At 33.3% G+C, this 27952-nt stretch overlaps 1 protein-coding gene across 4 annotated transcripts in view; it reads left to right on the top strand.

Moving 5' to 3' along the window:
* The window catches only part of LOC115880932 (JNK-interacting protein 3), an 87633-nt gene extending 60052 nt beyond the window's left edge, over window positions 1-27581 (top strand). For 3 of the 4 annotated variants that reach the window (XM_030898264.1, XM_030898262.1, XM_030898263.1), the window contains 6 exons: window positions 921-1173; window positions 3449-3584; window positions 3645-3812; window positions 11530-11652; window positions 11809-11937; window positions 27252-27581. In XM_030898264.1, the coding sequence (XP_030754124.1) occupies window positions 921-1173; window positions 3449-3584; window positions 3645-3812; window positions 11530-11652; window positions 11809-11937; window positions 27252-27376 (934 nt within the window). In that variant the 3' untranslated portion in view covers window positions 27377-27581. Of the gene's footprint in view, window positions 1-920; window positions 1174-3448; window positions 3585-3644; window positions 3813-11529; window positions 11653-11808; window positions 11938-16755; window positions 16838-27251 lie in introns of all 4 variants that reach the window. The other variant, XM_030898266.1, reaches the window with a different exon arrangement.
* The last annotated feature ends 371 nt before the right edge of the window (window positions 27582-27952 follow it).

Below are 27952 nucleotides of genomic sequence, written 5' to 3' on the forward strand. Positions count from 1 at the left end.
CATAGGCAAGTTTTATTTTCTGTCATTTTTGTATGTCGTCTGTCAAAATCTTCCGTTTCTACACTTTTCACTTCGCAAATTTGTAGGAATATCGCCACTGAAACGAACAACATTATAAATCAAAATATCTACTAAAAGCCATTATTATAATATTCATTTAGAACTCACTTATCGGTTTTTATACAATATGTTCAAAATGTTTATTAATCATGGATAATAATAATAATAGCTCCCGTATATAGCGTTTAACGCCTTGGGAGTAGCAAGGTACAGCTTGCTATGCAAGAGCTGTTCGGTATATCAGGAAGGTAATGTGGCTAGCACTACGCTTCAACCGCCTATTATTACCTCAGGATTGTGAATCTCAAGTACTCATTTAAGGTTGAGTCGACCTAGGTGCCCAAACTATTTTTATTTTTAATAAAAACTTCTTTTTACTTCTTTTCTAGCTAGATCATTTGCTTTTTCATTGCCTTCTATCCCTTGGTGAGCAGGCAGCCAGTAGGAGGACTTCGTTTTCTTTGTCTAATTTGTTGAGCTTCTCTAGGCATTCTTTGACCATCTTCGAATTGATGGTTACAGAGTTGATCGCGTTTAGTGCTGCTTGACTATCGGATAAGATGGCTATTTCCTGTTTTCTATAGTTCCTATCTGATCTCGTATTATAACTAGACTTCTCACGTAACTTTTGTCAATATGGCGGCACAATATTTCTCAATATACACGATCCGTTAAGTAATTAACAGAAATATCTTTTAAGTAAAAATAACTTGGCAAGACAAAAATAGAGTTGTATTTAATTCAGATAAATTAAAAGATATATTATTTATCTATATTTACAGATTTAAACAACATTGTTCTTTTAAATGTTGCGGATAGCAGAAAGTAACAAATCTGTTTCACAATATTACTTTCTTTAGTCATGTAGATGGAAGAGTAGTTGCTGCATTGGCCAATGGACAAGTGGCAATTTTTAAACGAAATTCCGAAGGAGAATGGGATCTATCACAATATTATTTAGTACATCTGGGTTTGCCGCATCACTCTGTGCGCCACCTCGTGGCAGTTGGAGACAAAGTTTGGTGTGGTTATAGGAACAAAATACATGTTTTACAGCCAAGAGAGTTGCAAATTATCCATACTTTAGAAGCTCATCCTAGAAGAGAAAGCCCAGTAAGTTAATATACTATCCCTGGTCACTTTATTTCCGTGGTCTGTACTTTAATGCATACGACAAAGATAAATATATACGACCAGTTGACAGACAGAGAGACAAAATAAAAAGTGGCATAAAGTGTTGCCGGTTCGTACGAGAAATAAAATAATAAAAGAAGATATTATATCTAAGCCCACGGCCACACAGAAAGCGTTTTTTGCGTTTTTAGCGTGAAGCGTCTTTAGCGACTAAAACAAAATAACAAGATTATATAGGAGTGGCCACACCAAAAGCGTGTAGCGTTCGGCGTGTCTCGCAAAAAACGCAAATGAAAACAAATCAGTTTGTTTTCTGTAGCGTCTTTAGCGTTTTCTAAGATGAGACCCCGTCATAGGCGGACGTTATATTTAATAGGTAACACAATAAAAATAAATTAAATAGTATGCATTTTTTTATTATCTAAAAATATTTTAATAAAGAACATCTACTGTTTAGGAAGATTCTATTAAATTCAAAAATTTGAAGAAAATGTTTGAAAAAGTAATAAATTAAAGGAATATTTTCTTACGCGTAAAAAATAGTTTTTTTATGCGTAAAAAAGGTTTTTTTTAACAGGAACAAATAGTTTTTGACGCGAAAAAAATAGTTTTTGACGTGTAACAAATAGTTTTTTTACACGTAAAAATATTTTTTTGGGGTAAGAGTTTTTTACTAGAAACAATAAGTTTTTGGTGCGTAAAAATTAGTTTATTACGTGTAACAAATAGTTCTTTATACCAAAAAATATTTTTTTTGCGTAACAAAAGGTTTTTTACCAGAAACAATAAGTTTTTGACGCGTAAAAAATATTTTTTTACGTGTAACAAATAGTTTTTTACACTTAAAAAATATTTTTTTTACGTAACAAAAGGTTTTTTACCAGAAACAATAAGTTTTTGACGCGTAAAAATTAGTTTTTACGTGGTACAAATAGTTTTTTACACCAAAAAAATATTTTTTTTTGCGTAACAAAAGATTTTTTACCAGAAACAATAAGTTTTTGACGCGTAAAAAAATAGTTTTTTTACGTATAACAGTTCTATTCGCGTAAAATAATAAAAATTGTTTTTTACGTGTAACAAATGTTTTTTTACACGTAATAATTTGATTCACTTTGACAAAATTTGTATTAAAATATCAGTATTTTTGATAAACTCGTGGACTGCTCACAAGTACACGTCGCGTCACTACGTATTTTTAAGCCGTTAACGCGTTTCGTTACAACGAGCTCGTGTGTCAGTTCGTCTCACTAGCTCGTTTGTCACGGCCTTGAATTTTTACTCCCAGCGGGCGTAAAGAAGTTTCACTCCAAAATGTTTCATAAATCATCTCCTAAAATTGCATTAGCAACTAGAAATATTTACTATTCTATTATATAATTATAATTATTTATTATATTATATAATTATAATTATTTATTATATTATATAATTATAATTATTTATTATATTATATAATTATAATTATTTATTATATTATATAATTATAATTATTTATTATATTATAATTATAACAAGTACTAACCACAACACTACAACATAAAAAAACTATACACGACATATAAACTAAAATTCGTAAAATAAATGGCAAATAATAATTATTATTTTTACACACACCAATGGCACTAGCAGTAGATTGTGTTTGTCTCCAAATATATGCCCCGGCCCGTCCACAATTCAATCCCAGCATCTTTTATCTTCGTCTCTTCAACGCTAACGGCGCCGATCTCGCCTATCTCTTTCTCACAGGGTTGATTGTTGGACGGGCCGGGAATCCACGATCTTGCGACGTTACTAATTGACATCTTGATAGAAACTGCAGACCTGCCGCGTAAAATCGCAAAAAGCGCTTGAGACGCAAAAAATGCAAAACGCTAAAAACGCTTTCTGTGTGGCCGTGGGCTAAGCTATTCAATAATGCTCATTTCTGTTAGACAGTTGTTTAAGAATCTTTTACAGTTGTAGTACAATGAGTAACTAATTGTGAAAAATAAAGTTCCAACCCTAGATGCAACATTTTCCGTAAACACCTACTTTTGCGGTTTGAAATGTTGATGCAAAATCCGGCAATGCCGCATAGAAGAAATTTATCAACCTAACTTTTATCTCTTTTCAATACATTTGACTTTTCATTTAAGCTGTTTACATCACTGTCTTACACGTTAAAATCCAGACCACACAGTTTCGACGACCAGGCCGGTTATTTTGAAATTGTTTTTGTGTGTGAAATTGTATATTCTGTGTTTTTTTTAAGGTGAGACAAATGGCATGGTTGGGCGAAGGAGTCTGGGTTTCTATTAGACTAGATTCCACATTACGTTTATATCATGCCCATACTTATCAACATTTACAAGATGTTGATATTGAACCATATGTCAGCAAGATGTTAGGTAAGCCATATATAAAATTAAAAATCCTTTAAATCCTGCATTAATTTTTATTTCATAAAGGAACTGGCAAATTAGGATTTTCTCTAGTCCGTATTACAAGTTTATTGATATCTTCAAATAGATTGTGGATAGGTACTAGTAATGGTGTTATAATTTCTGTTCCTTTAACTGATGGAAACACTTCATATGCAAATATTGTCTCAAGAAATATGGGGGTAACAAGTTCTGGTTAGTATTATTTATAGTAGTGGGAACTATCGAATGAATACTATCGAAACATTCGATAGTTGCAATTCATTCGAATAATTCGATAGTTAGTAAGAAAACATTCGTTGAAAACTATTCGAATAAAAATTATCGAATAGATCCGTCATCTGCCTTGAAATATTGTATTCTAGTAATTCGGCAGCAAAAACCATTCATTTATAAAATTCATTCATTTATGAAATTCATTTATTCGTCAGGATCGATTATAATAAAATATTAACTGAATTTTAGTTGTCGCCCGGCGACGTAGGTTTCTTTCGAGAAACCCGACAGCGGTCGGTGGCAATGCTATGATCTTTGATTTTTTGCGGAGTCAGATATAGATAAGGACACATTATTTTTTATTGAGGTGCTAGTATTTACACAGAAAATACATTATGAAGGGCGCTGTTGCCATATTTTGGTATTAGTTGATATTAGCAAAGAATATTATTGTTTGGCTTTAGTTAGTTAGGGATAGTATGTCTATATATTCTGCATTTTTTTATTAATATTCTGTTGTTACACTGCAATAATACTTGTTATTTTGGATGTAGGAAAATGATTTTTAATGTTTTTAAGCAAAGACTGGTTTAATAAATAATAATAACAGTAATAATTTGTTATACCTATTAACAACAAAATTTAAAATCATTTAATATAAATATTTTTTAAGTAGTAGCAAAATATAAACAACAAATTAGATGTCAAAATTATTTATATTAGATCCTATTTAAAAATAATATAGTCTCTAAATTTTTTGTGTGTGGCAACGTTGGTTTATTAAATAATAATAATTACAGAACTAATTTGTTATATTAACAACAAATTTTAAAATCATGAAATATAAACATTTATTAATTTTCTAAGCATGCAGTGTAATGGAAGGAAAATATAAATAAAAAATTAGAAATCAAAATTATTTATATTAGGTGCTTTATATTACTATTTAAAAATTATATTTACTTTTACTGGCATTTACTTTAAAAAATAAATGAAATATTTCTTCGCAAAAAACTACATGTAAGAGAATTAGCATAAACAAAATACAAACATCGTTAACCTTTTTTTAAATGGGCACGTGTAAAACTTTCATTTTAATTTTCTCACCCCATAGTTTGAGTTCGATAACCCCATTTACTTAACCACATTACTTAAATATGATTATTAAGTTCAACTAATTAATATTATTAAAACATCTAAAATACAAATATGTATGTTTAAAATTAATTGTAAGTTCATCTCATCTCTCTTAAAAATTGCTACTTCTCAAAATTTCCCATTAAAAAATAGACCATATACCATATAAAATTAAATTGAAAGATCGGACTAGGGAAAACCACACAAATTTTCGGAAAAATTTTGACCACCTGCACATGCACACAATCGTCAATAAATAAAATTAAAAAATAACTACTATTTTAGTATTTTAACTATTTTAATAAACGCAAAAATAGCACAGTATTTATACGGCGAAGTTATAAAAACTTGGAAGAACTAATAATGCACTGACGCATACAAAAATCAAACGAATACTAAATTTCATTTGTCAAAAGCATTCGATAGTCGTGGCTCAACGATAACCATTTAGTCGCACGGCGAGGTTGTCACATATGCTTTAGTATACAAATGAATGAATGATTTTATTCAAATAAAACCATTCGATAGTTGAAATCATTCATTCATTAACCATTCGATAGCCTAATTCATTCGATAGTTCCCATCGCTAATTATTTATGTATAAATTAGAAATGTTAAGAAACCCTACATCTACAGGTAATTTTATATTTTCTTTTCTCCTGATAAATTACTAAATGCTAGTTATGTTATTACCCCAGTCAAAATAGACATTTCAATTAAAAATAATTCGCATAGAGCTGAAAATTGATACCGGTCTTAAATATACTATTATAAATGATATCTGAAAAATCCCCACCCCTCCCACGTCTGCTAAAAAAATTATTCAATGTCAAAAGTCAAAAATATGTTTTTTTGCTTTTTTCTCCTAAACGGTAAGCGCTATCGCAAAAGTACCTTAAACAAGTGTTGTAGACCATTAAATTTTCTACAATAGTGGTTCAATTTCAAAAGTTGAAAAACTCGTATTTTTTTATAATATGCACACATTTCCGCACCACCTGTGAGGTAGTGTACTTGGCGCGTTTTTTTAACGTGTTTTCCCCTGTAGGCCTAGTCCACGATCTATTGTGGTTAAGTTTTATTACACATTATACGAGGCATGTTTTTTAAGTAAGTACCGTTTTGGAATTAAAAAAAAACGTGCAAAGATATCGCAATAATTTTATTTTTACATGAAAGCCTGTACCTTAATCTACTTTTCTACATAATTTCCGTGAATATTGAGGCACTTGTCATAACGTGGCACCAGTTTTTCAATACCCTCCTCATAAAATTCTGCCGCCTGACTGGTTAACCACTGTATCACAACTGTTTTGACTTCGTTATCGTCTTGAAGACGCTGACCGCCCAGGTGTTTCTTCAAGTGCAGGAATAAATGGTAGTCACTGGGCGCCAGATCAGGGTTGTATGGAGGACGATCTAGAGTTTCCCATTTAAAAGATTTGATGAGATCTTTGGTCCGATTAGCCACATGTGGACGGGCATTGTCATGCTGCAAAACAATACCCTTACTCAACTTGCCACGTCTTTTGTTTTGGATTGCACGGCGCAGATTGTTCAATGTCTCACAATAAGATGCTGCATTGATTGTCTCATTACGAGGCAGAAACTCCACTAGCAATACTCCTTTTCTGTCCCAAAAAACTGTGCACATGATTTTCCGGGCAGAAATTGTTTGCTCAAACTTTTCTTAACACTGTTTTGGGTGATGATGAATGTCGCCATTCCATGGACTGTTGTTTCGATTCTGGTGTGACGTAGGCCACCCATGTTTCGTCACCAGTAACAATTTTGTCTAAAAAATCTTCACCATCATTGTGGTACTGCTCAAGGAAAGTCAATGCACTGCCTAAACGTTGGGTTTTGTGCAAATCCGTCAACATTTTCGGAACCCAACGTGAACACAATTTCCGGTAATTCAAGTTCTCGGTCACAATGCGATACAAAATACTACGAGAACATTGAGGAAAGTAGTCGCACAATGATGAAATTGTAAAGCGTCTGTTTTCTTTCACCTTTTCGTCCACTTTCTGCACCAAATATTCATTAACGACCGTAGGACGCCCACTCCGTTCTTCATCATGCACATTTGTGCGGCCATCTTTAAATGCTCTCACCCATTTCCTTACCATTCCATCACTCATAATGTTTTGTCCGTAAGCTTCACAGATCTCACGATGAATATCGATCGGTTTTACGCCTTTAGCACTAAGAAATCGTATGACAGCCCGTACTTCACAATCGGCGGGGCTCACGATTGTCGGAGGCATCTTAAACACTCAATAAACAACGTATACAATGAAGAATCAGACTGTACTGGCGTCTGTGCATAGACAAGAGATGTAGGTAACCAGCGCGCATGCGCGGAACGCCGACCGTAGCGCTGCGGCGGCGGAATCGCAAAACGGTACTTACTTAAAAAACATGCCTCGTACTATTAATTTTAAAAAACGGTGCTCTTGGTAATGTTTATAGTCGAACGGATTATTGTTGATTTTGGGAGAATTTTAATCTGAGTGGTAATTTTCAAATGATACTTCAACAGTAATGTCTTCTTCGCTTTCTTCTTTCTCATCTTCTTGCGGAATATCTGGAAATCCATCTATAACAGATGCATCAGTTATCTCTTCATTAAAATCCTCATCTGTATTTCAGTCAACATTGGAGCAAGACTGACTTTGACAATTAGTGACACCAACATTGGAGCAAGACTGACTTAGACATATTGGTGTACAAAATAATCCGAGTCTTTTACAACCACAGTTACACCTACAACCCTTTTTGCAATTGCAAAAAATTGTGTTAAGTAGTTTTTCTGGAGCAGGTGCAAGTAAAGTTTTAATCGGCTCCAAAGTATTATCTATAAATTTCCAACTCCGGTCTTCTGGGTTCAGTTGATTGCCTAGCCACAATTGAACTTGATTGTATACACGATATAAGTGTTGACAGGCAGCAGCAGATGTTGGAGGAAGACAAGAAAGTTGTACAATTTGATTGTTCCAAGTATTTTTAACAAAACTTAAATATCTATACTTGTCTATAGAATCAATTTTTTTGGAGCACCATATATAGCAAGAAGCAAGCGAATTCCACTTGTGATGATGACTTGTGGAGAAGAAAGAAATCTTTTTGAATACGTCTGCGCACACATTACTGTTGAAGTATCATTTGAAGATTACCACTCAGATTAAAATTCTCCCAAAATCAACAATAATCCTATAATCATTACCATAATCATTACCAAGAGCACCGTTTTTTTAAAATTAATAGTATAATGTGTAATAAAACTTAACAAACCACAATAGATCGTGGACTAGGCCTACAGGAGAAACCACGTTAAAAAAATGCGCCAAGTATACTACCTCACAGGTGGTGCGGAAATGTGTGCATATTATGAAAAATACGAGTTTTTCAACTTTTGAATATACGTCTTACGTATATACTTTATTCTTCTATGTGTGACGACTTTTCTGTCGTTACCCAAATAGAATGAAAAAAGAATCCGTTGCTCAGGGTTAGAGGAAAGCTGGGTTCGTAGGTAAGGCTTCTGACTCACAGTGACTTTCTAATGTTGTTAAATATTAAAATAAAAAAATGATAATATATAGGCTGCAGAGATGTTAATATTGATGTTAAGAATTCAAATAGGTATGGTCAAAGACAGTGAAAAGGGCGCCACTTACTTTGTTTATGAGAGTGGTAAAGTAAGAAACCAAAAAGAAAAATACGATATCACAACATAGCTAAAATAAAGTAATCAACAGCATTAAGGGTCTATTATGTTTATCAGGAATAAAAGTCAGAAATAACTATCCTACATTAAACATTTATTGAAAACGAACACAAGTATCATGAATTAGTCACAGTGATCCCAATAAAACCGCAAGTTATTTTAAATAGATTTGAATTTAGTAACTGTATTCTTTGAACTAAGTAAGCTACTTAATATAAACAGGTGAAATTTATATATGTCTCAATACGATGATGTTTCGAAACATGTCGTGTACAAAAACCTTTAAAATGAATATGTGTTAATAATTTTCATATAAAATATCATAGCTAAGTAAGAGTGTACTGTACGAATCAAATTATAACTTATAACGTTAAATAAAAAATAATTTTGACTACAATATGTGGGATAAATAGTGATAATTTACCAGGTTATTAAATCTGTTGTCTCAAAAATTATAAAATAAAAGCGTACCTTGTGTACCAAACTTAAGAGACTTATCTGTATATAGTTACTTCTGATGTAAACAGGTAGTTAGGTATTCTCCAGACTAACAGAAGTGGATGCAGATGACTATGGCAGGAGAAGTCTTCGATATCAGCCAAAAGAACGATTGTAATGTCAGGAACACTGTCTTAAGGTCTGCATAGGTCCATACAAAATGAAAGTGGGTGAAACATACAATAATTACTGCATTATTACTGCATACCATGTGGTAATTACTGAGTACCATGTGGTAGTTACTGAGTACCATGTGGTAGTTACTGAGTACCATGTGGTAGTTACTCTATAAATAAAAAATAGTTCTCAGGACAGATACTCAATAAAAAAAACAACTTACGGTCTGAAAATCAGCTTTACATAAATATATTCAAACCATATGCCGATCCAAACCATTAATTAAATACTCAAATAAACGAAATAAAAAACGGAAATAACTGAAATAGAATTTAGTTAGATAGGGCTATATAAAATGGCGGATAAACTTACGGTGATCATTCCAAGAAGAAACCAAACAAATACGATCTATACTCTGAATTGCATACTTTACAAGGTTTTCAAATCTCCAAATCGGATACCCATGCAATCGAAATCGAAAAGTGGATGCAGAGTGCTTTTCACTGGAAAATTTGTCGGACGCCGAAACACGCGTCTCCTTCAGATCCAAATTCCCAGAAAAAAAGAAAAAAGACCTTCTTCTCAGTTCTCCAGTTTCAGAACCCAACTGTCATAAATGAAGTTTGATATCTAGCGAATAGATGCGCTAATAAAGCTTGTTTCATATAGACGCGAATCGCGAATTGCGAAAAGCGATTCGCCAAAAAATATTCGCAAAATTTGGACCTATTTCATACAGTCGCGAATTTTTAGGGACATTTCATTTTTGCTCAACTGAAAGTTACTAAAAAAAATCATAACCTGAGATAACTTAATTTGTTTTTATTCGTGTTTACGATCTTTATTTTATATTTTATAGCATACAATATGAGTTTAAATTTGTTTAATGATTATGAATATTGATTACGATTGTGGGATTGGAACAGAAGGTGCAAAATTGCCATTTACTTATTGTTAAAACGTAGAAAAGAACGGGTTTATAGGTCATTTGGGACATGTGAAATATTTAAATTTCGTAAGCAACAAGGTGCTTATCGCAATTTAATTCAAGAAATGAGGAAAAAAGATGAGAACCAATTTAGGAATTTTCACAGATTGAGTCTACTGACTATGATGTGTTTATGTTTTTCACAGATTGTCTGTATAGGAGTTTGATAACTTGGTTGAAAAATTGTCACCATATTATCCATATTATATCAAAAACATATATACGAGAACCCATTTCACCTGGAGAAATGCTTTCAGTTACTTTGTACTTTGGTACCACTTTGGTACTTTGTGGCAACGTCGTCAAAATAATCGATAACCGGATCACAACACCATTCTGCGCAAACGCGAACCTTCAAATCGCGCGAATATTCGCAAAAAGTTGAAAACACTTTAACTTTCCCGCCCCCCATATTTTAAATCTTGCGAATCGCCAAAATCTTAAAATTTCTGACAGCGCTGCATGATCATTAAAATTGGACCAATGAGAGCAGTTTCGCAAAATCGCAATTCGCGATTCGCGTCTATATGAAACAAGCTTAAAAATTAAATATCGGGACAAGTGAAATGCAATTAAGGAAGTTTGGCATATAGCGAATAGATGGCGCTAATAAACAAGACAAGTAAACTGTAAGAAATGAAGTTTGGTATCTTTGGCATCTAGCAAATAGATGGCGCCAATACTAAGAAATTTAAATAAAAATAGATTTTTAAATTCAATTTTATTAAAGGAAATAAAAAAGGCTACAATCGCCATATCTCAAGAATGGTGGTTCGTAAGAAAAAAATATAAGAACCATTATTGAAAATTTAATGGTCTACAACATTTGTTTAAGGTACTTTTGCGGTAGCGCTTACCGTTTGGGAGAAAAAAGCAAAAAAACATTTTTTACTTTTGCGGCCTGCGTGCAATGGTAATACTTTCGTACCACCGGGGCGCATCTCCCGTTCGGGACTTAATATCTAACCGACACTTTCCGACAAGTCGGAATTAACTATCTCTGCGCTGTGGTTGTCATTTTGTGGATCTGTCCAAGCTCACCTGATGATGGAGTAGGGCTCCGAAACCGGTAGTGAGAGCAGGTTGATCCACATTATGACAAACACAGCGTAGAATTAAATTTCTATATAAGCAGTTAAGTGGCAAGAATCCTTATATAATTTTATTATATACCTATACTGTAAGAAATTTGTTTTCTATTTTATTAAAATTATATTTTTAAGGTGCCAGGATAACACCTCTGCATGGTAGTTATGTGCCATATTGTACAATGGCTCATGCACAACTCAGTTTTCATGGACATCGAGATAGTGTGAAGTTTTTCGTTGCTGTACCTGGTAACGAAGGTAAATTTAACATTACATATTATCTTTAATCAAACAGTTATTTGATTAAGTTCTCCTAAAAATTGTCTTTCTGTCGTCCTAGAAAGCATTCTTGATCATAAAACCTTTTGACCGTATCGTACTTTGAATTCTAATTATTATGTTAAACTTATGCAGGTGTTAGTGCAGCATCAACTCCTTCTGAAGCTATGTCTGCGTCTGTTACTTCGGTTGGTGAACAACAAAAACATCCACATTCAATGTTGGTAATCTCAGGTGCAGAGGGATATGTTGATTTTAGAGTTGGTAAGATATATACTTGCTATTAACACTACTCTATTTATTGTTCTCTTTAACTTCTATAAGCTTTCATCTAATAGGTCATTTATCCTTCAAATTTTATTTTTATTTTATCACACAGTACACAGATCGTTACCCAGACCGAGTTAAATTGTTTTACAAAGAGGTAGGTCTACCCCGAATGGGGTAGCTGTGGCAACACTGCCGTTATCACTTTTCCTGGCGCTAGTCCGTGTGTCACGGCCTGGAATTTTTGCTCCCAACGCGCGTAAAGTAGTTTCACCTCAAAATTATTAATAACAAAATTAAAATAATTGGCATAAGTAGCAATAATTTGGTGATTATAAAGAGTTTCAAAAAGTCAATCGCATTATACTCCTTTTGTTTAGGTTAAATTTAAAATCGTTTTAGTCTAAAAAAGTTTATATTACCTTGATATTATTATTGTACACTGTTAAATTACTCCATCAGTAAAATACCTACAGGGTGGCCCATCGAAAACGTTCCGCAAGGCATAATAATAATAATAATATGTCTTTATTTTAATAATCCTCGGCGAATTTCAGTAAATAACTGCTTAGTTAACCGAGTACCATTACAGTATAACCTAACAAATAATATCAATATCTACTACCTTATCTTAATTTAATATATCAAATGTATAAATATAATAACAAAAAAAAACAATGAAAAATACAAAAAAATATAAAAAATATAAAGCATTAACAAAACTATTAGTGTAACACATAGAGCACACATAGAGAACAATTAATACTTATAAGTACATTATGCAATAACATAAGGCAACAGGCATGTATTGGTGTTGATGAAGAGAGAGCCAAGGAGAGGCATAGTTGGCTGGCTTCAAAAAGTATACTCAACTCACATTATGGAATAATAAATCTCTGAACCCCGATCTAAATGAACCGAGGGACTTAGCTATTAAAGCACTTGGCAGGGAATTATATAACGAGACCGCAGAATACGTAAATGATCGTCGATATAAAGAGGTCTTATATTGAGGTAGATATAACTGGTTAACATTTCGAGTGTCTCTGCTATGAACAGTTTGGCGCAGTTTTAATTTAGATTTTAAATATAATGGTGTCTGTAATTTAATTAGTTTGTGTACAAAGGTAGCCAAATGCAGTCTACGGCGTTTATACATATTAAGCCACTTCAATTCTTTAAGCCAAGGTGAGATATGCTCCCCTCTATCCAGAGAACAAATAAAACGTACACATGAATTTTGAATCTTCTGTATTCTGGAAGAGGAGTGCACGTCAAGACAAGGTCCATAGACAATGTCAGCATAGTTGGCATGGCTAAGAACCAAACTGTCACATAGGCTACGTTTCAATGCTTGACTCATAATATTTTTATTCCTATACAATCCCCTCAATGCTGTATAACTTTTCTGCACAATCGAATTGACATGATTTCGAAATCTCAAATCACAATCTAGAGCCAAACCCAAATTCTTGACAGTTTTTAATGGATGGATTATTTCGTTATTCAGTTTAACAGATAATCCCTTTGCTAAGGGTACCCTACCAAAACAAATCATTTGAGTTTTGCCAAGATTCAACTGAAGACCATGATTCAATGAGTATTTACTTATTTTCTCAAGAGCAGAATTAATATTATTGTAAACAGCTGCTGCATTTTCAGCAGTGTAAGTTGCATATATTTGCGTGTCATCGGCAAATTGATGCAGTTCGCAATCCACAACATTATTTTTCAAATCAGCGGTGTAAATAAGGAACAAGAGTGGTCCCAAAATGGAACCCTGAGGTACACCCCTAGAAAGCGGGAAAGCATCCGACTGAGCCTCATCGAGAACTACACACTGGCATCTATTAGACAAATAACTGCCAACCAATTCCACAACATTTTCCGAAAACCCGTAATAATGAAGCTTTGCCAGTAAAAGGTCATGCCCCAAGGTGTCAAATGCCTTAGTATAATCCAATAGAAGCAGACTTGGAATGGCTAGGGTAATTTTTTTTCAGAAAATCCAAAAACACGTCAATTTTGTTTGTGAGGGGGGCAACTTTTGCCCCAAAAATGATTGCAAAATCTTCAACCCACTAAGCGGGGATGTCATCCCCCAACTTTTTTCAAATGGGAAGGAGGGTCAAATGGCGCCGCAATGAAAAGAGCTTTCTATTCTCTATATTTCCCCGCTTCGTTTTTGAAAATAGGTCGAGTCATTGAGAAAATATGAACAATTGAAATTTGAAAAGTTTTAACAGTCTTCTGTTCTTCTCAATCGTTAAATTCAATGAACGCCATCCTGACAAACACCTTTATGACAAAATTGTTCGCGAGTTTGTAGCAAAATTTCGTGAAACTGGTTCCGTTATGAATAAAAAGAGGCAGAGAGAAAATCCTGTAGTAAATGAAGCTATGGAGGTATTCGTATTGGGCCAAGTTGTCATGGATAGTACGCTGAGTACAAGAAAATTAGCCAATGAGACCGGCGTGAATCGTACAAGTGTCCAAAGGATATTAAAAAGATACAAGTTCCACCCGTACAAAATTCAGTTGGTACAAGAACTCAGCGAAGACGATTTTGATCGTCGCGGGCTGATATTTTTGTAAATTCTATTATGGGTCCATGGGCGCCGGACAGGGGGGGCAAGAGGGGGCATTTGCCCCCCCCCTGGATCACTGAAACAATCAAAATAAAAGCTATCTTCTTACATCCATCTGTAAAAAAATAATCATTATTATGAAATATTTAGGTGTTACCTGTAAAATAATAAAAAATGTGGTAATTATTGGAAAAACTGGAAATCGTCCGATTTTCACCAAAATTATTATATTATTTTGAGGTCGTAGATTACGAATCTATTTTTTTTCTTGGCGGCCTCTTACCGTTTTTCAGAAAAAAGGAAAATTATTTCAACATTGAATTTTTCTTTATTTCGGCCCTATAAAGTAATAATTTCACTATATTTTCATTATATTATAGTTTATCTAAAAGCCACACTTGATTGGGGATAGAAAAATGTCCAGTATTTTACTGAAAAACACTTTTCTTAACAAAATAACAAAGAAAATTGAGACCAGATGGAAGTTTGACATTTGATATATCCTTCTTTCTCTCTCCTATGTAATGAGAGAGACAAATATTTTCTAGACCTAATCTAGAAATTTGAAAATTTACAACGTTGCCATATCTTCTATTTTTTCGGATGATTAGGGATATTAAATAAATTACCTATTATGAGATCGACAATAATTAAATATAGACCTATATCCACAAAGTTATGCGGAAGAGTTTTGATTGCGTTGGTTTAACTTCTTTGCGGAGGGGGTTAATCTTTTTTGATAATATAACAACAAAAGATTAACACCCTCCGCATGGAAGTTGTAACCAATGCAATCAAAACTCTTCCGTGCAACTTCGTGGGTATAAATAGTCAGATCTCGTTGGTAAAATAGCACTTATGGGAAGGAGACGTTCTTCTGGCGACCCCCTTTCGTAATTCCAGAATGAGCGAAAAAAGCACGCTAAATTTAGGTTTAGCAACATTGCTTTAAATGCCAGAAACACATAAGCTTACTTCGGGTTTCTCTTATTACCGATTCTGAACTGTCCTAGAACTGTGATGCGTATGCGCAGAAGGAAACATGAAGACATTATTTCATTTGCGCATACGCTGCAGAGTTCTAGGACGGTTCAGAATTGGTAATAACAAGAACCCGAACAAAGCTATAACCTAACATTTTCAGATTGTTTACAAATTTATTTTAGCAAATTTTCCTCTATTATGCATAGCATTGGTTAAAAAAGCAACAGAAAATAGCAAAAACACCATTGATTATTGAATACCTAACAAAATATATGCTAGAAAACCTTAAAAATATTAGAAATTAAGAAAAATTCGATATTGAATTATTTTCCGTTTTTCTGAGAGACGCCGAAAAGAAAAAGTTCAGATTCGTAGTCTACGACTTCAAAATAGGGTGTATACCAATTTTGGTGAAAATCGGACGATTTCCAGTTTTCCCAATAATTACAAAAATGTGTTTCAATTTTATATTCATTTTTACCTTGCCCCCACCTAAATTTCATTCTTCCGGCGCCCATGTATGGGTCAGTTTAACGATATTGAGACCGCACCTGATCGTTCAACCTTGTGGCAAGTGAAAAAATGCGTAAACATCTAAAAATAATAAGAAAAAACAGCAAATTCATGGAAGGAATTTACCCTTATCATTTACTCTGATAAATGTTTAAAAAAACTTTTCAAATTTCAATCCTTCATATTTTCCCAATGACTCGACCGATTTTTTTCCTTTTTCCATTGCGGCGCCACTTGACCCCCCTTCCCATTTGAAAAAAGTTGGGGGATGACACCCATTTTGGGGCACACCCATTTTTGGGGCAAAAGTTGTCCCCCTCACAAACAAAATTGACGTGTTTTTGGATTTTTTGAAAAAAAAATATCCTGGCCGTTATGCCTTGCTGAACGTTTTCGATGGGCCACCCTGTATAACAGTTTGTGTGTTCGGATGACCTATTAGTATTTGTATCTTTATTTCTATGTGTGGCACTAGTATTCTGTGGGGATATTTATAGATCATGCACTTTTAATATAGCATAATGTAGGATATGTTACCAACATATCATATGGATATTTTGATATATCTTATATTGTGCTACTTCCTAAGCTATGGGATTCCTGATATCTAATATTAGATGTTTTATTTTAAACTTGTCTTTCTCAAACGACGCGAAAACAAGCTTGTAAGTACCTGCTTTCTTCTGTAAATAACTAAGACACGAAAATGATTTACAATAAAAATTTCCAGACGACGATACTGAACCAAGAGATGGAGCGTCTCATCTACTGATTTGGCAACTAATAAACGATGAGCTTAGAAATCCTATAGGGTAGGTTCAGACGTAACGTAATTGATATCACCTCATATATGTTTTTGCCATCATTCGGCTTTTTTTATGGTTAATAGTTTAATATCATAGCCACACAAAAAAAAAAGAAAAGTGGTGTATGCTTTTTACCAAACCGTCATATCCTATAGTATTTTTCGACGCTGAGCACGAATCCGCTATCAGAATTACGCTATCAACTCGGTAGAAATCCGAAAAAATTCAGGAAAATGTAGTAGGAAAAAATAAAAAAAAAATCTTATGTATAACACTATAACCTAATGTAAATGGGTCTGATAAACTCAAAGCATCTCCTTCAGGATTGAGCTAGAATGTCTCATATTTTTTCTCACCTCAAAAAACCTATCACAAGTCATGATTTTCGAATATCGCACGGATCTTAACTAAACTCTACATTAGTTAGCTTATAAGTAAGTTTTTTGTAAAGTCCATAGGCTTCAATTTCAAGCATACTTCGTTTACTATACAGAAATTTGATTTCTACATCAAGCCATTTTTGAAAAGAAAATGTCCAAATGTTTTGTTAAGAAAATGTCCATTTTGAATAATAAATTTAAAAAATTAAAAAGCTCTAAAAACAAACATGTTTTTCAGAGAGACATAAACATAGTAGAGAATCTTTCTTCGCAGACTTTTGATAAACAAGAGCTCAGTTTATTAAACAAAGGTTTAAAGTTTGCATTGCCCAACTCTGGTAGCGCTTTGGCGGAAATCGTCGTGGGTGTTGAAACTGCTATTCAGCACTTACCCGAGGCTTCTAAGGTATTTACAAGAGAGGCTTGTAGAAATCGGTTATCAAAAAATATCGTCTCAAGTAAATCATTAAAATCTAACAAGGAGCACAAGATTGTCAAGAGTTTGCGAAACAAAGATTGTTTCTACCTAAAAGCTGATAAGGGAAATAAGGTTGTTATATTAGATAAAAAAGACTATTACGATAAGGTTAACAACTTATCGATAATGGTCCTTACATAAATTTGAAAAAGAATCCTTTGTTTAAGATGGTAGCAGATGTTAAAAAAACTTTAAAAGAATGTAACAACCTTATTGATTTTTCTTTAAAGAGAAAATTGCAAGTATCCAATTCCTCATTACCAAAATTGTATGCGTTGCCAAAAATTCATAAACCGGACAAGTCTATGCGCCCAATTGTTTCGGCTGTAGGTTCTGGCTGTAGGCAAAATGGTTATCAAGGGAATTCGAAAATTTACCTAATCATGAACCTTCTTTCTCAGTTAAAAATAATATTGAATTCATTAATAAAATTAGAAATATAACATTGCATGAAGGTGAAATTTTGGTCTCCTTTGATGTATCTTCGTTGTTCCCAAGTGTTCCAATTCCACATACTTTAGGCTACTTGAAGGAATTACTGAACGCAAATTGCCTCGACAACAAAACTGTGATTGAATATATTGAGCTTACATCGTTATGTATGAAACAAAATTGTTTTCAATTTAATAACAACTTTTTTGAACAGCGGGAAGGTACAGCAATGGGTAATCCATTGTCTCCATTTTTGGCTAATTTATTCATGAGCAGGTTTGAAGTGGAGGCTAAGAATCAGTTTGAGTGTTTTCCAAGAGTCTGGTTTAGGTATGTGGATGATATTATTGCTGTTTTTGACACACATTCAGACACCATAGATAATTTTATTTCTAAATTAAATAATCGTTTTCCTTCCATTAAATTTACACATGAAATTGAGAACAACGACAGATTACCATTTCTAGATGTATTAGTTATTAGAAATACTAATAATTGCCTGGAATTTGATATCTATAGAAAAAATACCACTACACGCAGATATATTCCTAATGAATCATATCATAGTATTGAACATAAAATGGCTAGTTTAAATTTCTTAGTTCATAGATTACTTAGTTTTCCACTTTCCAACGAAAAATATGAAATAGAAAAAGATTACATTAGGAATGTAGCTGAGTGTAATGGATATTCTCCTTCACTAGTTGATAAAATAATTAGAAAACATAGGTTAATGATTTCTGAAAATTCGACTTTTCAAGTGGAGAAAGATACGTCAAAATATTTTTCAATACCGTTTGATAGACAGTTATCCCGTGGTCTAAAAGGAATTTTTAACAATGTCAATTATTAACTTGTTTATAGTGCTCATAATAAATTACAACAATTATTAGGTAATCCAAAGGATAAAACACCTCTACTGGAAAGGTCGGGTATTTATAAAATTTCTTGTAAAGATTGTAATCAGAAATATGTTGGGCAAACTAGAAGATCAATATTAACTAGATTTAAAGAACATCTAGCTCAGATAAGATATGGTAGACCGGATAAATCTTGCGTTGCCGAACATATTGTTGATAAAGAACATTGTATAGATCTTAATAACTTGAAATTAATTAAACAAGTCTCAAATTACAGGCAATTAGATGCATATGAAAGCATCAGAATTAATAAATGTAAAGATAGTATGAACAGAGACAACGGTCCAATTCCTTCAAGTTCTTTGTTCCTACTACTCTAGTGGCGGAAATCTAACTGTTACGTTCGGTGGGTTCTGACTCGGTTGGCTAGATCTTGCCACGCCCACTCTGTGCCCACTGAGCGAGTATATAGACGCTCCAATTGTAGATTGTATTTTAGTTTATAATCATCTGCTGATGATGCTAACATGGTTAGCGAAACGCGCGTCCAGTGTAAAAGTAAAAGTGTTTTGGTGTATTGTGGTGATTTAGTGTTTTATTTTGCTGTGTAACACCAAAGGTTCCAACCCTCAACTGTAATTTTTGGTTTGGTTGCCTAACCTAACAAAATTCAAGATGGCGGATCCCATATGGACGAACTCAAGAACAGTGTGGGTCCGATTCGAATCGGTCCCGCGCCCGCAGGGTAGGCTATTCTTGAGGTCGGCCATATGGGATCCGCCATCATGAATTGTGCCAATCCTACGTCAGATTCGCGATTAATGACTCATTTGACTTCAGATTCGCGATCAGCGACCCAAAAAACTTCCATATACTGATTTTGTTCGGATCCGTGGTTTTTTAAAATTTGCGGCGGCCATATTTGATCCGCCATTTTGAATTTTGCGAATCCGGCATCACATGATCAGCGACCTAAAAAATCCCTCTATTCCGGTTTTGGTTAAGATCCGTGCGATTTTCGAAAATCATGACTTGTGGTGGGTTTTTTGAGGTTAGAAAAAATATGAGACATGCTAGCTCAGTTCTGATGGGTGTTTTGAGTTTATCAGGCCTATTTACATTAGGTTATAGTGTTATACATAAGAAAACATTTTTTTTTAGTTTTTCCTACTACATTTTCCTGAATTTTTACGGATTTTTACCAAGTTTTTGAGGTTCGAAAAAAACTGAGATGTGATAGCGTAATTCTGATAGCTGGTCTGACAAAAAAATACCTCACTTTACTTTTTTTTGTGGCTGTGATTAAATAAATATATTTATTTAATAATTTTATTTTATTAAATTGAAATATAATAATTATGCTCAAAATTAATTATTTCCTTATTAATACAATAATAACAATATTTAGATATACTGGAAAATAATAAAAATTAAGCGGTATACAGGGTATCTCACAGGAAACTATTCCAGAAAGTATATTTTTAAAATGCCTGAAAATTTGTGAAAAATTGACAGTAATAATGTATGAAAAGCATTTAACAGCCGTACACCGGCTTTTTGTGCGAATTTTCTGTTTAAAGCTTGCCAGGCCAAGGAGACTACCCATTCGTCGTTCCTTTCCCATGCTCGTTGTCTCCTCGGTCTGGCAAGCTTTAAACAGGCAATTCGCACATAAAGCAGGTGTACGGATGTTAAATGCTTTTCAAACTAAAGCCCTGCTAAAAAAATGCGTACACAGTAATAATGTACAACTGATTACTCTGGTAATCAGTTGATGTCGGTTCTTTCAATAATCAGCAATTTTTCGCTAATAATATTGTATTTTTTTAATAAACTGGGTTAATAATATCTCATTTATAAATGAGCTAAATGGGCTAAATGACCAATCCCAGAAAATTGACCTTAAAATGAACTTGAAGAAGACCAAGATAATGAACAACAATATCCATAACATTACCGTTGACAACGTTATTATTGAAAACGTAGACCATTATATATATTTAGGTCATAAAATCAAGCTGAGCAAGGAAAACCAAAATACGGAGATCAAACGCAGGATCAATTTGGCATGGGTAGCATTTGGAAATATGAGCGATATTTTCAAGGATAAAAAGGTGCCCACGAACCTAAAGAAAAAGGCTTACGACAGCTGCATTCTACCTGTGCTTACGTATGGCTTAGAGACTATGGCAATTACCCGAAAAATAGCAGAACAACTATGAGTAGCACAAAGAGCCATGGAAAGAATCATGTTGGGAGTCACCATTAGGGAAAAAATACGGAATACCCACATACGTCAAAAAACAAAATTAATAGATGTCGTTAAAAGAGTGGCAAGTCTGAAGTGGCAATGGATAGGACATGTGGCAAGACAGGATCCAGACCGATGGCCCCAAAAAGTAATCCTATGGAGACCTAGGGGAACAACAAGAAGTGTGGGCCGACCAAAAAAGAGATTGGTCGATGACGTCAGGGCAGTGGCGGGAAGACAATGGATAAGATTGGCTAGAGATCGCGAAGCATGGAAAAACCTAGAAGAGGCCTATGTCCAACACTGGATGGAACCAGGCTGAGAAAGAAGAAGAATAATATCTAGTTCCGCATAAATCGGAAGTGCTATTATCTTGAACATAATTTAGCCCAGTTGCCCTTAACGGCATTACCGCTGATTCCAATTTTCATATTTCTGCTAAATGTAATGTATTATTATATAAATCGAAGTATTCCTCGTGAGACGCTTCATATACTTGCTAGTTATTTGAATGATCGATTTCAGGCTATGATATATGATGGCAAAACATCAACTCTTTTAACTAAATTAGTAATAATAAGAAAATTTTACAGGGATCTATTTTCGATCCAATATTAATTTTTAGGCATTATATTTCTAAATAATTTATTTTTATGATATTATACTCCCAACATTATTATGCAAATGACCAACAACATCGCACTGTATTTTTACCAAAAGAAATTCCTCAATCTACTGCAATAACAGATCTGGTAGTATCACGATGGATCTGTAGTGAAACTGACATACTCCTACTTAAATTACAATATCAGTAGCCGATTCTGCGCACTGTAGAAGTTCTGGCATAGATGTCGACAATAGAATTCTGCGCTTTACAATTCAGTCAAAGAATCCGGATTCTGTAAACATATCGAAAAAAGTTTGGGAGACGTCACACGATACGCCACCAAAAGCCTTCGTTGTCGTCTGGAGAACTAATTTTCCAATTGACAGGTTGACACGATGGCTTCATTTTTATTTCCGTTTCCGATTATTCAATGGCGGGCCCTCTTTCAATTTAAATTTATTTAGTACTCTTATCATAAATAAAACAAAATAAAATTTTATTCAAACATATTTATTTGAAATATGAGACAAAGTGACTAAATAAATATAAAAAATAAAGAATTGAATGATTTCTACAGCAGTTACTTAATTATATGCAATTTTAACGTAAATTAGTAAGGTATAAGCATGACTTACAGTAATTTGTAAATAAATACACGTATTCACAGCCATCAGGAACAGAAAACGGGGGCAGGAGCATGAAAACGGGAGCCTTATACAAAAACCTGAAAACAGAAAAACAAATTTTTTATACTAAAATTAACAAGGTAAAAATATCAATAGGTATAAAATATAAATATACTGTTTAAAAAAAAGCGTCCATTATTCCCAAAGAGACCTGGTTTATAAATCAAAAAGAAGCAAAAAGAGACTTTTAGTCGGATAACAATCAGATTGTATCAGTCAGATTTATTGCATTATTGACAATAAATCGCACATACTGGAGATAACTAATGTTGGCTATAGTTAAAAACGATCTTACCTTGCTGTAAATTGTTTCCATTTTCAAAAAAATCGCCGATCATAAACATAACAAAATTTTCTTGCATCTCAAAAATACAGAAATAGTGTTTATTTACTACCTATTTAATGTACATGGGACATACCTAGTACTGCAGAAACGTCTTTTTCTCCAGGATTTTTCATTTTTTTTATATATTTTATATGCTTTATTACCTTTATGTTTATAAATTTCTGCCGAAATATCAAATTGAATTTACAAAACAAAACTAAACGGAGAGAATTAAAATGACGTCGAAATTTGTTCTAGAACAAATCTGAACTTGTCTCTGAAATCTGTCAATTCTAAACTGTGAAGTTAGACAATAGTTAGACAGAAACAACGCTGTCCTGGTCTAGGCGGCCATACTTGTCGTGAGGAGAATGACAGGAATGACACTAATGACTCTTTCCAATTTTCCTATTTCACTGTCACCCCCCTGGTGTCGACGGCCTGTATGCAGGGGCGGATACATAAATTTATTTTAGGGGGGGGCCAAATAAAAAATAATGCAAAATATGCCTTTTAGGGCGCCATTTTTAATCCAAAAGCCTAATATTTAAACCAATTTACAGATTTCAGGGGGGACCCGGGCCATATGCCCCCTCTCTGTATCCGCCACTGCCTGTATGTGTATGGAGAAATTTTAACTGACGATATGCAAATCGACAGTGCCAGCATGTGACAGAAATTTCCTGTCTAGCCTATGCTATTTGTATACGATTGATGAGTCACTAGACAGAAAATATGTTTACAGAATCGCTAGCCTGGACTGCGGGCGAACTGTATGTGAATGTAATTCAAATAATGTCCTTTGAATTTTTTCGATGCATCTAGGTTAGCTAGCATCTGGTGTATAGTAAACGCCACGAATGTTTGGGAGTGATTCATCGGTCGCTACCATGTAAACTAATCTGTTCAAGGTCACATAAAACTTAATTCCAGTGCCGTGGTGTTTCAAGTTATATAATAATCAATATATAATCTGTTGTAATTTGTTTGTTTTAACTGTCAAAATCTTGTCAAAACCTTTGAATAAGAAGACTAAGGAAGGAGCATAATGCTATCCATGTATTCATGCATGGTGGGCGGAAAAAGCACTCTAGGGTGGGGATCCTTGACAGTTCTGTTTGACGATTCATTTAACACGTTTGAATTTGATTTGAAATTTTGTGGATTTGTCAGTCTTTACGGAGCTTATTTTATGTTATTTATTATTTATTCTACTACTGATAGTTGTATAAAGGTAGTAAATCTAGATGGAAATTGTGGCAGAATTTAAATTAACAGTGACACTATCGCGATTTATCGAAAAAGACTCTAAAATAGTTGGTTGTGTAGCGTGCGGTAGATCTCGGCAACAATTGAGTGAAATAATGGAACAACTTTCGCTAGTAAGTGACTATATAATATACATACGTGTAGTAAACCGATCATTTATGAAATTCACTTAAATTAACTAAATTATATATTTTTCTTGCATTTTAGCTTTTATTTATTACTTGTCAAAGATTAGATGTCAAAGAACATAGATAAATGAAACAAGTTTAGATTGGAATGTGCCCATAAGGACAATGTAAACACTATTTGGCGCTATTCTTGCAACGGTCGCGACCCAAAACTTTTGAAAATTTCGGAGAGGTTCGGCTTTTTCCGGAATTATATCGCCAAATATTGTTTATTCAAATTTATTATTATTTTCGTTTAATTTTATAAATAAAATACAGTGTGTTGCATACAAAAAACTTTATTTTATATAAGGACGCATGTATGAAATACCTATGAAACACTGGAAACCGACGTTATGCCATGATCCACGATGGTTTTTGCAGTTCACAGTTCACAGTTCACAGCACAGCTTTTTAAGTTTTTAATGCCACTTTTTCACAATTATCACCGGTTGGAGTAAATAAAACTTGAATTAAACTCACAAGATAGCAATAATTACTTTGAAAATGTACGTTATAAACACTTTTCGGAATTTCTTTAATGAGAGCGGTTTAGATTTTGAAAGATTATTATGATTTTTAAAGATTCTGACTTTGACAAGAGAAAATTATTTCTGTTTTTGTTTGCCGTTGTTCTTAGCGACCGCTATAGCAGCGCCAGATCGCGTATAACGGTCGCGACCCAAAATAATTTCGCGACCTAAAATTTTTACAGGCTTTCCAATCTAAACTTGTTGCATTTATCTATGGTCAAAGAATTTAGATACGTTAATTTGACTTACCTGCTTCAGTAGCGTATCGGATGTTTTTGGTAATAAATACTTATTATAACTTATCTATTTTTATTAGAATTATATATTTTTATAACAATTTTAATAACTACCAACATTTATTCACAACGTAAAATAAAACAACAAATTATTGAGTCTACCCCACGTCTACCCTACATCATAGTTTTACATTTTTTAAATAAAATTAGAACGACACTGATAAACCGGAATTTAAGTCGGCCATATTTGAGGCCCATCGCGGTGTACCTAAGATTTTTGATATGCTCCTTCCTTAGTCTTCTTATTCAAAGCTCCCAAACATTCGTGGCGTTTATTTTAACAGTTTTTTCGTTAAAGCATAAAAAATCGCCGATAATTCTTATCTCTCATTTTTAACAGAATTTTAAAGCCTTGTTTCAACGAACAACGAATTATTTGTACGTTATGTAAATACTGAGTACTTATTTATTTACGGAAGAAGTATTTAAAAATTGAATGTGTTATTTTATTCAAAGTGTGAATGATATGATCCAAAAGTCATGTTTAAGAGGGCGTCGTATGATGATTGATAAACAATTCTTATAGGAAAATACATTAGATTTTTTCCAATTTTAATGGAATTATTAAGTTTTTTTTAATCGTACAGGGTGGGTCAAATTCGACGCTTTTAAATGGAAACACCTTTTTCTATAGGAAATAGAATAAAACTAATATCGGTGTCTGGAGCCCAATTTTCATCAAAAACATGATGGTGAAAACCGCACATCAATATCTGTTATCGTTTCGGAGTTACGGAGTTTTTTTCAAAAATGTGCATTTTGAACAAATCGCTGTAACTTTTTTGCTATGGAAAATTTTCTATTTCTATGAAAATATTTCCAAAGTACCTTTTTACGTAGAATTTAATCGTTTAAGTATAATTTTTTTTAAATTAATAATTTAAGAGTTATCAACAGAAAAATTGATTTTTTATTTGGGACATCCTCTATATTTTTAATTAACGAAAAAGAATTTAAAATTACTTTTCCAAAAATATAGCACACTTGATATTTTGTTATAATCCCCTTCGAAATACAGAATTTTTAAAAGTTCGCCACTTTTAACTAGTAGGCTTTGGACCCCTAATTATGATATGCCCTGAATGGAACTCGAACACATATTTTTTCAGTAAGACGACGCACCGCCTTTGAACGCTGAAGTTATCAGCAAATTTTTGCAGCCAAATTCAAGAATAATTGAATAGCTAACCAAGATCCCAGCCGTTGGCCGTCGAGGCCGCCTGACTTAGTGTCCATGGATCTAATCCTATGGATATATTTGCGGAAGAATAAAGGTTCCTTATTCTTCTGTATAATCTAGACAAGAATTAGAAATACTAAGCAGTTATGAGAGGGTATCTTTCACCCCTACTAAGTTAATGAATTCCGCGAGAAATGTTTAAAAACTGCCCCGTCTGTCAATCATCATATAACAGAAGACGGTCGATATGTCCTGTAGCAAAATCTCATGTCTTGGTTTGCTATTTATTTTTATTGTTATTAGATATAGTATTAAATGTGTTGATGTTGGTTAAATATATTTTAAATTGTTATAAAATTCTGCATCTCTCATAGACAAATATTATTTTTGTTTTAATAGATGCTCACAGCTAGAATTTTTTTGCATTACAGCCTGTGTCGTTCAAAGTCTACTTATTTAAAGCGGGCGAATTTTTATATACTCTATATCTCGAAGAGGAATCGAGCAAAGTATCAAGTGTATTATATTTTTGGAAAGGTAATTTTAAATTATTTGCAATAAATTAAAAATATACAGTGTGTCCCATATAAAAAATCAAATTTTCTGCTAATTATTAAATTATTAATTTTAAAAAAATTAAACTTAAACCATTAAATTCTACGTAAAAAGCTGCTTCGGAAATGTTTTCATAAAAATACAAAATTTTCCATAGCAAAAAAGTTACAGCGATTTGTTAAAAATGCATATTTTTGAAAAACACCCCGTAACTCCGAAACGCTAACAGATATCGATATGCGGTTTTCACCATCATGTTTTTGACAAAAATTGAGCTCCAGACACCGATATTAGTTTTTGTCTATCTCCTATAGAAAAGGGTGTTTCCATTTAAAAGCGTCGAATTTGACCCACCCTGTACTATATATATGCTTTTTATATTATTATTCTCTGTATTATAGGTGACGAAATGGAAGATAGTACAATTGGAGATGCATCGACATTTGCAAATAATTCTCAAGGAAATAAGCAAGGAGATCTTTGTCATTTGATTGTATGGCAAATTTCAACCAAATATCTGACATAAATGTAAAAACTAGTGGAAAGTGTATCTTACTCCCGTTTGAATAATAATAACTAAAGCCGATGATTCGATTAAGTTGTTGGCAAGTTCTTTTGCGATAAATTTAAAACATCATGTATTACAGTAGATATCGATTGTAGAATATACAGGGTGTTTCAAAACAAATGCGAAAAACTTTAGGGGGTGATTCCTTGTTCAAAATAAAGGGTAGTTTGCTTTATAAACGTTGGGTCAAAAGTCAACCATTAGGGAGATATTGCGGTACAAAGATGGCGGAAAAATAATGTTTTTATTTTTTATCTTGAAAACGAAAAGAGATAGACTGATGAAATTTTATGGAAGCATTACTGTTATGAAAACACACTTTCAGGTAATTTTTTTACTTTTTTAAAATGAGTGGAAGGGGTTGAAATAAACTACCCCTATCATTCTTGTTAACGAAATTTAAAGAAAAATCTTATCAAACACATGCAAATGCTTTAATTTGGATAGTTTAGTTTGTTTAGAAACTTTTTACCTCTTGTGTTTTTTGATAAAACTCACCGATTGGAAATTAAAAAATAAAATGTAAAGCATTAC

The sequence above is a fragment of the Sitophilus oryzae genome, unplaced genomic scaffold (genome assembly GCF_002938485.1).
Source record: "Sitophilus oryzae breed Bouriz unplaced genomic scaffold, Soryzae_2.0 scaffold_1660_pilon_pilon, whole genome shotgun sequence".
NCBI lineage: Eukaryota > Metazoa > Arthropoda > Insecta > Coleoptera > Curculionidae > Sitophilus > Sitophilus oryzae.